Source organism: Acanthisitta chloris, unplaced genomic scaffold, assembly GCF_000695815.1.
Source record: "Acanthisitta chloris isolate BGI_N310 unplaced genomic scaffold, ASM69581v1 scaffold12995, whole genome shotgun sequence".
Classification (NCBI taxonomy): Eukaryota; Metazoa; Chordata; class Aves; order Passeriformes; family Acanthisittidae; genus Acanthisitta; species Acanthisitta chloris.
Window position 1 is genome coordinate 119,555 of NW_008675442.1, and position 15,568 is coordinate 135,122.

At 37.4% G+C, this 15,568-nt stretch overlaps 1 protein-coding gene across 2 annotated transcripts in view; it reads right to left on the reverse strand.

Annotated features, from left to right (window-relative positions):
- The window catches only part of LTBP1 (latent transforming growth factor beta binding protein 1), a 175,356-nt gene that overhangs the window by 107,374 nt on the left and 52,414 nt on the right, over positions 1-15,568 (reverse strand). For both annotated transcript variants that reach the window (XM_009075762.1, XM_009075761.1), the window contains one exon: positions 255-479. In XM_009075762.1, coding sequence (XP_009074010.1) covers positions 255-479 — 225 coding nt within the window. The remainder of the gene's footprint in view (positions 1-254; positions 480-15,568) is intronic.

The window sequence follows — 15,568 nt, forward strand, 5'->3', positions numbered from 1 at the left end:
TCTGGAATATGCACTAAATTCCACCATAAATCAAAGTAAATCTACTTATAAACTCTTTTCAATAACACTGTTATTTCTTATTATTTTGGTCATTGAGCAAATTATATTCCAGTCATTCTGGTGAGCTCACAATTCAAGTTGTTGTGCCAATATTCAATATACGGAGATGTATCACTATTGCAACTGGTTGGATACCCAAAATTAGTTAATAAAATCAGCTCCAAAGAAAAAGTATCTATCAAGAAAGAAGTTACCTTTTACACCTTGTTGTCCAGACATTGTCAGTGGTAAAGTATGAGTAGAGTGGATAATTTGGGATCCTACAGCCTTGTTCACCTGTTGTGGGTGATGGTACAGTTTTGGAGAATTGGCAGTCTGCACAGGGATTTGACAAAGTTTACCAGTGTAATTAGGAGGACACTGGCATTTATCTCTAGAACTGCACTGGCCTCCATTCATGCATGGAAGGTGGCAAATAACTGAAATGAAAACAGAAAAAAAAATATTTGTTAATGAGTTTAGCTTTAGTATTGTCTGACCACATATCACACACAAGTTAAAGAGGAAAGGAATAGGGCTGGAAGCCTTTGTTCTTCAGACATCTGAGGAATGACTATACATCTGACAAGCACTTTTAATTGCCTTGTGGCGGAACCACTTCCCTTCCCCGCCCTGGACCTCTACCTGGTATACACCTTCTTTCCATGGCAAACCCTCCTTTTGACCTCTGACTAATTCTCATCTTCTCTCCATGAGAACAACAGAAAGCACATTCTGCCCTTAGGTATCCCAACTATTGTATTTCATTATGCTATTACGCAAAACCCTACAGTAATGTGGTGTCTGGCTACACCTTTTATTCGCATTTCAGTACAGGTACTCTTATTTTGCCAGCCTCTCATTTCTAAAAATCCCTGATTACTTACACTTCCCTGGAAGACTGGGGAAAAACTCACCAGGGTACTGGGGAAAAATTTTCCATTTTCACTTTAAGGCCTGGTTGTTCTCTAGGAAACTACTGCTCACTGACTATCTAGATTTTTGCTTAACATTTATGTCTCAGATAAAAGAAGCTAATTTGTATCCATCCATTAAGATCATAAAAACATCATGAGATTCTACTCAAAACAATTTCAGAGACAAATTCCAAAGTATTAAAATCTTCTATCTCCAATATAAAGACAAGGGTAATTACTTCTGTGCCAGCAAGCACTTGCATATTTACAGCAGTATAAACTATCAGATGAAACATGAAAAATGTCAACATCAAATGAAAAATATTTCTTAACTCAGATACAAACAGTAATAGGCACAGTTCAGCACTTTCTAAAAAGATGATGTGGAACTTCATAATCAATCATAATCTGGCTGAGCTGTCAACACATTCAAGAACTAAATTATGTGAAAATAGCAGGAAAAATACCATAAGTTTTTGTTAAAGACAAACCAAGGTCACTTTTTGAGAAACCAAATTTTATTTGAGAAATAGCATACAGTATTCATTTGTTAGATTTAGGATTAGATTCTGACTGCAATAAAGAAATAAAAATATTTACAGTATCATGGCATTTTGCTAGATTGGTATTGCTTGGTCTATAATGAATTGCAGTAAAAATGAGAAACTGTAGCTAATGCAAAGCAATTAAGAACCTAGTGTTCATTATTCCAAGTGCTGTAATCTCTGGACAACCATTACCATTATGAATACCAGAGAAGGTCAGTATTGGAAAAGGAACTTGTGAGTTGTGTGTCACAAGAAGACAAAGTAAGATACGCAGCAGCCCAAGGAGTTCCAACCCAGCTGTGTAATTCACTTGGCCCAGGACATGTGCTCAAGAAACAGTGCAATCAGCCCAGCTCATCACAGAGCACCCTCACACTGCATTGACAGGGTCTGGAATGGTGATGTGTGATTGCCAGATAGGTCCAGGTACAAATGTAAACAGCCAGAGCTGGTTTTCCACTGTGTTCTGCAAATGAACATTTAATATTTTTCTTATCTCATATTTTCATTTCATATAAACTTACTGAAAATACTTCAAGCTGTAGCAGTGTGCTAGCAGGCCTAGTTGACCATGGAAGACTATTCATGCCAGCACAAGCCTTAGTTTTTTGGGTCCCGACCCTATGGGGACTTCATCTGAATGAATAGAAGATGTCCTTACAGAACTGCTGTTACTTCAGGGCAAAATGAAATGGGGTTGATCCCACCAGTAACTAAAGCATGGCAACTATCTATCTGTCTCTTGTACCATTTCTCCCTGAGCAGTCACAAACAAACAGGTGCACTGTAGTGGTTACAGAGAATTTCAGTACTTTTAAAGATGTGCCTGAGCAAGGTTGAACACTAGGGTGTTTTTTTCTGCAAAAGTAACATGGGGTATTGAAAGAGCGTAAAATAGTATTACAGCGAGAGCAGTTTGGTGTTTGAAAGAAGTACAGTGGAACAAAGGTGAACAGAAACAGTCTCACTGTAGAATTCCTTGAGTGCAAGAGGTCTATCCTGTACATTTTCTTCCCACCTTCTCCAGCCCCAAGACAACAAGGTAACATGCAAAATTAACCTTTTAAACAACATAAATATACCTAGTATTTCCACCAAAATAAATTAATTTCTCTGAGCTCCTGTTCCTATAACGCAGTTGGCATCTGGAAGGCCAAGTCACACAGGTATCTCTGCATTACAGGGCACTCTTTGGGTGTTCCTCTCCTGCAGGAGCCCACAGGGTAATGAATGAATGGGCACGTGAAAGGCTTTCCTTTCAAGCAAAAGGTTTGTGCTAAAAATACTGGGAAGGAAGATGCCAATACAAGAGAGCTCATTCATGTCTCTTTTCATAACTGTTTGCTGTGCATATTTACACAAAGAACTTGTGCAACTGCAAACAAATGACACTAAAAGGTCTAGTATGAGGTAAATAATGAAAGTTTAATGCCTCAGTATTTACACATAACAGAAAAAAAACTTCAAGCTGCCCACATTGTCATGGCATAATCACTCAGACAACTGAAACTGAGTTACCTCTCTTGAAGGTCTGGCCTAGTGTATGAGGAATGAACCGTAAGTGAGAATACACGAAATCTATTATGAGACTATAAAATTCTGTAATAAAAAAATTAAATTCTGAAATAGACAATTGTAATTAAATTCAGCCATGTAAAAACAAATAGCATGTAATCTCTAGGCTAAACTGGAAATTTGACAATCTCATATGATAAATATTATGAGAACTTTTAAAAACAAACAAAAAAAAAGAAAAACACATCATTGAAATAAAATTTCTGATAATTTTAAATAGGTGTAAGCTTGTGTAAGCAACATACACTTGTTGCATTATTTCCTCAGGTATTTTATGTCCAGGAAAAGGAGCTACATTTGATTATGACACTGGTGCAGGAAATCACAGGCACCCAAGAGCTGGAATTACACACAGACCATTTGAGAAAAGTAAGTTTAAGGAGGGTAAGACTCAGAAAAGGCAGAGGAAGGAAACACTACTTTTTCTTGACAAGGTTCTAGGAATCTCAGGTTAACAAAGACCAAGGAGCCCAGGAGAAAGGACCACTTAACATAGGAACAGTATATAAAGCCAGGATATGTTCGAACAGCTCAACTTCTGCTGTAAGTTTTTTGCTTTGTTTTGTCATGTCATTGAGATTAAAGCACTTAAACAGAATGGCAGAATACTGCCAGAGGCATAGGGGACATTCCTGACATAAAACAGACCTATGTGCCAGGAAAGACTATTAGAAGATACTGTGTTTGCATGTATGTTCACATATCCATTATGGTACAAAACCCTCTAGGGGCTCAGAGCCTGATAAAAATGTGAAGATAGGTCTGCCTAAGACAAGAAGAAATTTCACTTCACATGTGGGTATCTTACAAACAAAACAAAGCATTGATAGGTCTAAGAAAGGCAACAAATTGCTCACTCAGGTCTACTGTAAACTAAGTCTCTCAGCGTCTCTTAAGGAGCAGCCAACAGTCAATCATATGATTGAACAAACATAATGATTTTATACTATAAATGAATGCACATCCTTTAGAAATGTGGAGACAGGTTTAAGGAAATACAAACATTTCAAATGTTCCTCCCACCCTCAGGCATTTAATTGGTAATAACAAGCTGTGATTTCTCTGGCATTCAAAAGCCTTAACTGCCCTGAGTCTGGCACAGTTTGGTTGGGTATCACTGTTTGAAATGGGCCAAGAAGAGAAAGTTCATCAAGATGCCCCCACAGAGAGTTGCCGGAAGGCTCAATGGATAGAAAAAGAACATTTGCAAGATGAATCCAAATAAAGCTGTCACAGCTATGGGTTGGAAACACAAGAACATCATGAAATCATCAACAAAGCAGCTAGGAAACCACTGATACACAGTTTGTCCATGTAATTACATAATCTAATTTGTTTTCAAGATACTCGGCTCCAGATAAACTAATTTAATCAAGTCCAAATGTTTTCATTTAATCAAAATAATGTGTAACAAAACAAGTTCCAAGCACCTAAATCCTCCTAATCCTTTAAAAAAAAAAAAAAAAAATCGCCCAAACCAGCCCATAGGATAGATGGAAACTCCCTTCCTGTAACCAGTGTTGAAGAAAATGAAGATGTGTTTTGAAATGTTCCTGACTCTCCAAACTCTGTTTCTTTTACATCTCAGGGAATATATGAATTTCTGTCTTGTTTTCCCTCACCATTCTTTGCCTTTTTTACTTACATGCTATCAACCTTTCAAGTGTTAGCAAGCACTATTCAATTACATCAACAGGCTCTCCAAGGAAAACCTTGAACTTCTCATTTAAATTTCAGTATTTCCACTGGATGCATCATAAAGAGCAGACTAATTTTGTCTCCTAGTACTACAGTTATCCAGCATTACTACATGCCCCACTGCTGTTTGGAGATCCATGCTCTTACTAAGCACACAGAAGGTACAGGGACCAGTACACAGTTCTACCAAACATAAATTTTCACAAGAAAGGGATGGCATTCACTGGGGGGAAGCACTGCCATATGCAACATTCTTGTAATGTAGTGCTTCTAACGAGGTAAAAGTTGAAACTGAGAGGCACTACATATAGATCTGTGCAATTGCTCTAAACTTACTTCTACTTTCTAACTGCAGAAACTCTAACAGTAACTCACAAAAGTCAGAGGCATGAGCTACAGTAATGATGCCATCCTCCAGTTCAGACTCTTCCCTACTTTTCTCCCCCCACTTCTTACTTGCTGTCTCTCAGCTTTCTAATTGAGTCATTCTAAATTGCTTTCTTTTCAGATTCCTGGTTGTAATTCAGAGGTGTTATATAAAGAAGTTGCAAGTTAAAAAAAATTACTTATCTGGCTACTTTAGTAACATTAATATAATCTTGATATTACAAACTTGTGTTTTGTAAAGTAAAGGGAGAAAAGCTTTCAAGTGGCCTTAATAGTATAATACACATTATATTCACAGAGGTGAATACATTCACCTTTGAATCTATCCTAATACTTGTATTTTGACAACTTTTAAGGTAAACATTCTACTCAATAACAAAAAAACAATTTAAAAAAGTAAATCTAATGGCAAGAGCTCCAGCAGCAGGTGAGAAAATGCTCTTTTCTGCTCACTGCTGAAACAGGAAAGTGATGCCGTGCTCATGTGCTAGTTACATGAACATGATACTAAAGATGCTTCGAATGTTTCCTCCAGAAAGAGGTAAGATCTGCAACACTAATGGGAAGAATTTGATGCAGGAACCTACCACAAACCTAATGGTATGATAAAAACACATGCAGCTGCTAAAGTGGGCTCTCAGCTACTACCATGGTCACTTCATTAGAATTTGCCTTATATTTTTAAACTATTATTATCAAGGGATCTTGGTAACAACAAAGTAAGGCACCCCCACTTGGGAGTGGGATCACAAGTACTGCTGTTTATCCAGACAAGCAAACCAAATTATTGCCAAAATAAACAAGCTTTGTGGTGTTATTCCTGTCTGGATCATTTATGCTTTCTGAAGTTAAAAAAAAACCCCAAAGCTCAGAGAAGATCAAGAAAGTTAGTCGCAGAGAACAGTTCTGAAACAAGTTTAAGACTTCCAAAATACAATCTCTTTTCTGCATATAAATGTTGCTTTCTGTAGGTAAAATTATTTTCTTATGCTTGCACTGTTAAAATTATTTTTAAAACCCCATGACACCAGGGATAAGCGCAGAATGATCACATCTCTCAGGATTTACATATAACCATTTATTATTAACATTTTTCCCCTCAAAACAGTATTAATGCTAAGCTGCATTGCAGGGGTCGTTTTGTTGGTTTTCAGTTGAAAGCACATAGCATTTCAAAATTGTTAACAAGAAAGACATAAGCAAACAGCAGAGCCCAAGGACGAAGTCAATAATGAACTCTTGAGCAAGAGAATCAATTGCATTCCAGTAATGACAACTGTCTTTCCTCTGGTCCAGCACAGCTGCAATCACATTTGACTCGATCAAGAGGACCAATGCAGCAGGTTGCCTCTAAAAATCCCAGAGTAAGGAGATCTGTACAGATGCCACATACAGAAGGACACACCTTCTTATTACATAAAGCTACTTCTTTATCCAAAAACTACTCACAAGGATACTTGAGTCTGAATGGTTTTTTGGGGGTTTGTTTGCTGCAAAGAGCACTTTAAACTTCTATGCTTTATGACAACATTAAAATGTATTGTTTAAGGGAGAAGGTAAAGTGTCCCACAAATGCATTCCTCGCACTATGACAAAATAGATGAAATACTCAAATTCAGTGTCAGGAATCCAGGCACAACAATTAAGGTCATTACGGTTTTAGCCTCCGACTCTTGCCAATGGTGTAATACAGCATTTGTCTACCAATTTCCAAGGACATACTGTAACAATGGTATGACTGAGCCCTTTCTGAGATGGACTAAATACTGTTGAGATTCTAGTTTCTTCTACTTCAAAGGCTCATTAACATAACTATAAGACTACTTAGATACATCTTGTAGTCTGTAAAATTGATAAATATTTTGCAAATCTAAGTTTTTGCTGATCCAACCTGGATCTACATTTTTAAAGAAGATTAAAGAACATTGTAACCCTCTTACAAAGCATGAGATTTCATCCTTTCAGTCCCTTTATTAGGATTACTATCTGGAATTTAACAGTTCTCACCTACATCTACTTTAAACCATCTCTAACCAATATTTCTAGTTACTAACATGCCAGAAATTAATCAGATAGTTTTGTATAACACATACATTACAGAGTGTGGTTCCACACACAAAGCAAACAATTACTGAATCCTTATGCTTTTATCCCAATAATTTTATAAATGTGTCTGTCTCATGTTATCTGCCACACCCACTAGTGAACTTCTTCTCATACAATATTTAATATCTACCCTGTAATATTTTTCTGTTAATTCTTTAGTTATCTTTACCAATTTTCTAAGGCTAAGAGAATTGGTATTGAGCCTTGAGACGAGGAGACTTGGGGTGACCTAATTTCAGCCTTCCAGTACCTGAAGAAAGAGTACAAGAAAGATGGAAAGGGACATTCTACAAGAGCATGTAGTGACAGGACATGGGGGAATGGCTTCAAACTGAAAGAGAGTAGGTTCAGGTTAGATATTAGGAAGAAATTCTCTACTGTGAGGGTGATGAGGCACTGGAACAGGTTGCCCAGAGAAGCTGTGGATGCCCCATCCCTGGAAGGGTTCAAGGCCAGGCTGGACAGGGCTTTGAGCAACCTGGTCTAGTGGAAGCTGCCCCTGTTCATGGCAGGGTGGTTGGAACTAGATGATCTTTAAGGTAAGGTCCAACCTGAACCATTCTATAATATTTTTGGAGTTTTGGAGAAAAATATAGGTAGCTTTGAGGACTGGATTCAAAACACTTCTCTTAGGCTGAACCTAGTCTCATGACAGAACTCAGTAGAGATCATTGAATCGAAGAGCAAGTAGCAGCCATCTGGACAGGCATGATTTTACACTTGAAAATACACAGCCAAGAATTCTTGGGAAATGCTCTCACTCTAGAAGGTTTTGGAGTTTTGGAGAAAAATATAGGTAGCTTTGAGGACTGGATTCAAAACACTTCTCTTAGGCTGAACCTAGTCTCATGACAGAACTCAGTAGAGATCATTGAATCGAAGAGCAAGTAGCAGCCATCTGGACAGGCATGATTTTACACTTGAAAATACACAGCCAAGAATTCTTGGGAAATGCTCTCACTCTAGAAGGATTCTTCTCAACAGAAAAAAAACCCAACGAAATTTCCAAACTGCCTTCTCCGTTACTCTCCCTACTCCATGAAATACTGAACATAATAATTTTTTTAAAAAAAAGAGATACTTCACAAAGAAAGCCCAATAGTTATCATCATGCCTATGGCTATTTGATGATCTATCAATTCAGGTATTTGAAAGTTGCTGCATGTTTCCATTTGTGAAGAAAAAACTTACAGATATATATCTGTTGTAGCCATGACCACTTTCAGGCTGCAGTCATATTGTTTTATAAAACTTTCTACACCTTTTTGTAGACAAACATGCTTTTTCTTTGCACTATACACATTAAAAACAGAGTTCCAAAACTATAAACTACAACATTTTTAAAAGTCTCTTACAGATTTCAAATAATATATTTAAAACACTAAAAAAACCTACTAAAGCACAAGAAGAAAGCACTTACAGAAAGCCAGCTGCAGGAATGAAAACTAGTTATTTTCTCAATATTTTCACTGTTGTTCTCACAATTTTGGAAGATGCACCTCTTGAAATGAAACTGTTCTTCACTAGCTCTTCTCCAACTCCTCCATGTATCCCTACCAGCACCAAATTTTAATAAATCATGTAAGTATCTTAAGTATTAAATCCTAACTGAAGGAATGTCTGTAACAATACTTAGTTCAGCACTACATGGAAATTAGCAAGTAGAAGAACATGTCACAAAATCAGATCACCTACATCTTCAGGCATTTTACATTTCATGTCTCCTAAAAGCAAATTGTCAATTTAAAATTCATTCTCTAACTCAGTTGGGAGGTACAGGCTCAGCCTCTGGGATGATCATTATCTCTATGAGTAATTGAGCTTTGTGTGAGCTGCTGAAAGGCTGTCTAATCATTACCATCACTTAATGGTAGTGTCAATTCACTGTAAATAAGGTGCAGCAAAGGTAACAAATTAGGCATACACTAGAAAAGAATAACTGTCTCCTTTGGAAAAACGGGAAGGGATGCAAAATCTTCACTGAAGATGGAGAGCTGCGAGATCCCAGCAAGGAAAACAGAATCAAGTAGGCACTGTCTCAGTCCTCTGTGTCTGTATCATAAGAAGCTGAACAAAATTCTAGATATGCACTGCCTATAATATAAATTTCAAAATGCTAACACTTAAGATCAGTCTACATGCTTGTCCCACTCTGTCTCAGTTTTCCAATATAAAACAATACCAATAGTATGGTATCATTCATTATTTCATGGAGGCTACACTGTCAGCTATGGGAGATCCTGATACTGAAAATAGGGGAGCAAGTTCAGATCATAAAGGACAAGGCTGCAATATGTTTTAGAGAAATACAGATTTGTTGAATGAGCATCACGATCAGCAAGAAATCCAGAATGTACATGTTTAAGATAATTTCACTGTACTACTCATCTATCTTCCTCAGTTTTAAACTCTGTATGTTAAAACATCTCAAGAAGAAAAGTTGAATGTTGGCAACTTGAAGATGTGTACACAAAATTAACCAAGAGACATCTGATATGTCTCCAGGTGTTTCATCCATCCCTCATTGTGGGTCCAAAGGGGATGGGAGTTTTATAGGACCTATATCACATCCTTCCAAGCTCATGTGATAAGCCTATTCTCAGACATGTCAAACGCAACCATAGGCCTGTGTGTAGGTGACTGAAATGAGCACCATCTGACCAACTGCTGCCAGAAGACCTCTTAGCATTTCAGTAAGGAAAGAATAAGATGGCTGAAAATCAGTATGAGAATATTTAAATGGTATCAGAAAAATGAAACGCATACTCTGACACAGAAAATGGCCTAAAGCTGTGGTTACTCAATATAGAAAGGGTATAGCTAAAATTATGGTAGCTGAAAAATGATTGACAGGAGTATTCTGACCCCCTAAAAGGCATGATGCTCAGTCATTCTCTGCTGCATCTGCTTCTAATATTCTCAATATCCAAGATGATTCAGACACTATTTTTAGAGGCAAGGAGACACACATTGTTAAAAGATGACTCACTCTTACTCTGATCACAGTTGGTAAATCTATTGATTTCATTAGAACTCACCCTGATATACTGAGTACAACATAATAGTTAGGCTTTAAAGTAGTAGACTAAGAAAAAAACCCACTAGTTACTGTTGATCAGAAATTCATGCATTACAAATGATGAGTGCCAGATCCTTGACAATGGCGCTAACACATACAGAAAAGCTACTCTAGAGCTTTCTTCAGATTTCTAGTGTATTTCTCTGTGCAAGACAAGTGCAACTAAAATAAAATAACTAGGGTAAGCTGGCTTTGAAAGTGAACCAAATTAGCAACACTTTTTTTTTTTTTACAAAATCATTGTTCTTAAAAAAATTTCCTACAGAATACAAAAGAAATACTTTAAAATAGCATGCTGCAGTACAATGACTCTATAGGTATCCATTTAAGCAGTCATGAATAACTTATTAGTTGCCCTTGTCAAAGTGGGAACACTGAAATCAAGGTGCCCACTGTCTGATGAAAACTAACCATGCCTATGTTCCCAGTGCTTTTAAGACTTATTCTCCTGTATAGCGTTTTGCATGCCTGAGCACGTGCAATACTAACACTTATCAATGTTGTAAGGTACCCATTTTCAATAGAACAAGAATTCAACAGAAGGACAGGCAACAATGAACAGTAAGCATCTTTATTGCTAGGGGATCCTTCCAGACTGTATTCTTCCCTTCAGGTGTCAGCTAAGCACCATTACCCACTTTCTTTAAGGGGGTAATTATGGATTAATGAGTAACTTGATCATAGTGACACTAGGCTGTCAGTGCTCATGCACTCTTACAATCTGATGAAGTCACTGAACTGAGTCTCTGCTCTGAAACCATTTTCCTATTAGGCTGTTTCCAAAAACATACTGAACTCTTGCATGGAGTAAAAAAGTAATAACACCAAGTACCGTAAGGCAGAGAAAAGAGCTGCTCTTAAACATCTAACTGCTTGGTTACCATCAGGCAAAATATTCTGAGAAATATTTAAGCAATTGGGCATGCCTCTGTTATGCAAAGGCACTTCAGACCACAGAAGCAGGAAAGCTGACAATGGCCAGGGACATCAGCATCCTTACCATTTCTGGCAACAGAATAATAGATACTTAACCCGATGTACTGGTGTTGGCTGGGGTAGAGTTAATTTTCTTTACAGTGGCTACTGTGGGGCTACGTTTTATGCTGAACACAGTGATGATAATGCAGAGATGTTTTTGCTGTTGCTGAGCAGAGTTTGCACAGTGCCAAGGCGTTTTCTGCTTTCTGTCTTGCAACACCGGCAAAGAAGTTGGGGGTGCATGGGAAATTAAGAGGAGACACAGCTGGGACAGGTGACCCAAACTGACCAAAGGGATATTCCATACCATATGACATCATGCTCAGCATAGAAAGTGGGAGGAAGAAGGAGGATTGGGGGGACATCTTCCCAAGTAACCGTTACACATGAAGGGACCCTGCTCTCCTGGAGGTGGCTGAACACCTCCTGCCCGTGGAAAACACCTAACTAATTCCTTGTTTTGTTTCGCTTGTGTATGGGGCTTTTGCTTTCTCTATTAAAATGTTTTTATCTCAACCCATTAATTTTTCTAGCTTTTACCCTTCTGATTCCCCCCCTGAACCTGCTGGTGGGGAGTGAGAGAGTGGTTACGTGGTAAGTGGTTGCTGGCTGAGCATAAACCACAACAGCTGAGATTTATCTCATTTAGCATTTTATGCCTTCTTGAGCCATATAGGTTAGCAACGTTGTTACCTGAGGTTTCCTGCTCTCACAGTGAAGAGTGGCTCACCCAGCAGCCCATACAGGACATCCACAGGCCAACCTCTTATACAGGTGTGTCTCATCACTGACTCCTAGGCTTGAGGTATCTCAGTAAGATTTGGTGAGTGAGATGAACCTCCAAACTTAGATCCAAGCAGTCCATAAACACTGATCCACTGCACTCCACCATACCACAGGACATCCTCTAATAACAAAAATATGTTCAGAATAGAAAAAGAAAAGCCACAAAAACTGTAGTCATTACAAAAATTTCCAAACATCAGGAGACATCAGGAGGCACCTCTCTGATTACTGTAACATTACCACAGTGTTCATTTTGGGGTGAAAAAGTTTACAAGAAGAATAAAGTAGGAATAGTCTCTTTCAAGTGGATATCCATCAACATACAAATAATAGCTCACAACCCAGACCTTCCTGAAATAGTTAAAATACATGAAAAACACAGGCTATGATTTTCTGGCACTGGATACATCAAAGGAAATTGGAAAGTTTTTCAGGGAGTTGACCTTGAGGAGGTGACACAATATGAGAATTGAGAAGGATATTATTCAGAGTTTGCGTAATAAATTAAGTCATAAGAGACCAGTGAAAAGCAAGACTCAAATCCTGAAGGAGGAAAGGAGCAAAGTCACTGCTAGTGAGTAGGAAGGATAAAGGTTACTCTGCTGAGAACATATAGTTGGAAATCCATTAAAAAACACACAACTTCACCACCCATTGTGGTTCTTATAACAACACATTATAGCTGCATAAATTGTTGGATGAGCTGTGTAAACCCAAAACACAGTCGATGCTCTGCTTGGTTATGTCCAGTTCCAAACAATTAAACCATGCACCCAACTCCCCTGAGATGAGTATAACACCTCGCTGACAAGCTCCACACTGCAGTGTTGTACCCAACCCTGTGCTGAAATGTGTGCAAATACAAAAAATCCTTTTTCCCCCTTGTCACAACAGGCTTTCTATAGAACTCCGACTAGATAGAAAAAAAGATGTTCTAGCAGCTGCATATATAACATCTAACGTAACGGGCTGAATTTAATATAATCAAACAATAAGTGAGACATGATAGACATATACTAACTGCAGAAAGGTAATGCCAGACCTTATATTACAAAGCTGGTCTCCTCGTTTACCTATACCAGCAATTTCCAAAGCAGTGTGTGCTCACCCTAGATGGTATGCAACACAATCTACTAGGATGCTGGATAGAAATAAGTTTTATAACATTAATAAATAAAATATAATAAATAAATAAAAGAGGTTTTCATCTTTATTTCTTCCATTTTCATTTTTTGTTTTGTATATGGTTTATGATGTATGTATAGATTATATATACAGTAGCACATGCTTATAATTTATAAAATATACGTATTTTAGGGGCATGTTCAAAAATATTTTACTCTTAGGTATGTGCAATCAAAACAGTTTGGAGACCACTGTCCTACAGAACTTAGGGATAGATGTAGTCCCTCTCAGGGAAAGGTCACAGAACTCCTTCCCCAATTATGAAATTAAAACTTGCTGAAAGTTCCTCTAAACTTGAAATATTTTAATAATATCAAATATAGACATTTGATTTGGTAGCTCAGCTTACCATCTTTAAATTAAACTGAGAATACAACCAACATGACAAATTAATGAAGTATTTGGCTGAATAAAATACAGATGAGAAATACTCTGACAGGGTCCTTAAACCTCAACCCTCTTCCTGTGCAATCAGCAAATATCCAGTTTTCCTTTTATTCACTGACTGGCATACCTCAAGAGTTTGTAAGAGGTTTGTAGAAAAAGCTTACAGTTCCCATGGATTTCAACTTGATTTACATTTGTAAATCTCTGGTTGAAAGTTCATAGTTCCCTATTTTAACAGTTCGGATTTTTTATGGACACATAGAAAACTCAAAGTGTGTAAATGTGTGTATACTGAAGATAGAGTTCACATTCTAAAAGAAAGATCCAGAAATCTCAGGGCCTCTACACTACATAACAGGCCTCTCAATTGCAGTGATGCTCAAATCTAAGAACTAATTATAGGTGGAATGGATAGATGAAAGTTATACAGACTACATGGTGCAGAGACAAGAATTATCTGGAGCAAAATAAACAAAACCAGAATAAACAATACAGAGGCTGAATGGGGATAAGACTGGTATCAGTACAGCAGCAATAGCTGCTTGCTTCACTCTATTTGTGCTAGGTCCAGAAGGACACATTAAATACAAACTCATTTGCTAAGAAATCTATCCATGACAAATGCCATATTTTAACACAGTACAGAAATTGTTCAGCCTCTTTCTTCTGTACTTGCATAATTCGAAGGCAACTTTCTTTTTTAAGCCAAAGTTGGCATATACTTGATCTTCAGTGAGGTATGTGCAAAGACATTTGGTTTAGCAATAACAAAATTATAGCTGTACAAGGTAGTGTGTTTATTTGAATATGCAACAATGTAATCATTCAAATAAAGGCACTCTTAGTTCTCTTTTTACAGTACTTCAAGTCAGATGTACATAAACTAATCCCTATAAATTAAAACCATATACAGTAAAATAAAACATTATGCATTCTAACTTTGTGTTCTGTTTTACTTTAACTTTGAGGGAAACATACTCCATGTGTTTTTGAATGGCTGCAGGTGTGGATTTTGTACCATTTCCATTTGTGGATTTTCCTATGACTGCACATCCAAAAACTGTGTTCTCTGTAATATACAGTTTAGGGAATGCTTTGAGAACAGATGGACTTTTGCTTCACAGTGATGGTCTGCAGTCCTTAAGGTGAGCAAGGGAGTGGAAATGAGTTGCTAACAGGTTTGTTTATGTTCAACCTCATTAAAATCATCTGACTGAACAATCTCTTTTCTTTAAATAAGCATCTGGCCTCCTTTAGAATCAGAGTGAAAGATGTCGATTTTTAGTAATTATTTTGAAATAATGAAGAAAGAGCTCACAGATGCTGTAAGATCTGTGGTAGAAACCAGAACTATTTGTTGATGACATGTACCAGTAAATACATGGGGAAAGATATCGCTCCTTCTGAACAGATCTGGACATCAATGACAACAAAATCCATAGAACACAACTTCTCTTTGAAATCTGAGTATTGGTGGCCCATGAAAATGCATTAAACCTCTGATCATTGCTTGGACTACAGAATGGTACACTGACATTACAGGGTAGAATTTTAGTCCACTAGTAGTTAGATTAGGAAAGCCTATACTACACTACCTGGACTGTAAGTAAATTCATTCATTCTGCTCTCTGGTCAAATTTATTTATAGAACAAAAGGAGACTGGGGAAAAAAAGGAATATCTATTAAATTGATGCTTGTACGTGGTTCTTCCCAAATCATTTTGCAATGGCTCTTCAGGCTGGGAAATACCTTTTTCTTAGAATCTACTGTAGGTCAGAGGATAATTCATAAAGACATCCCACCATTATTTGTCTTTCTTTCTACTTTAGTCATCCAGTTCACTGTCAGAGAAAAAAATACCTGGCCTCCATTTTGCTAACAG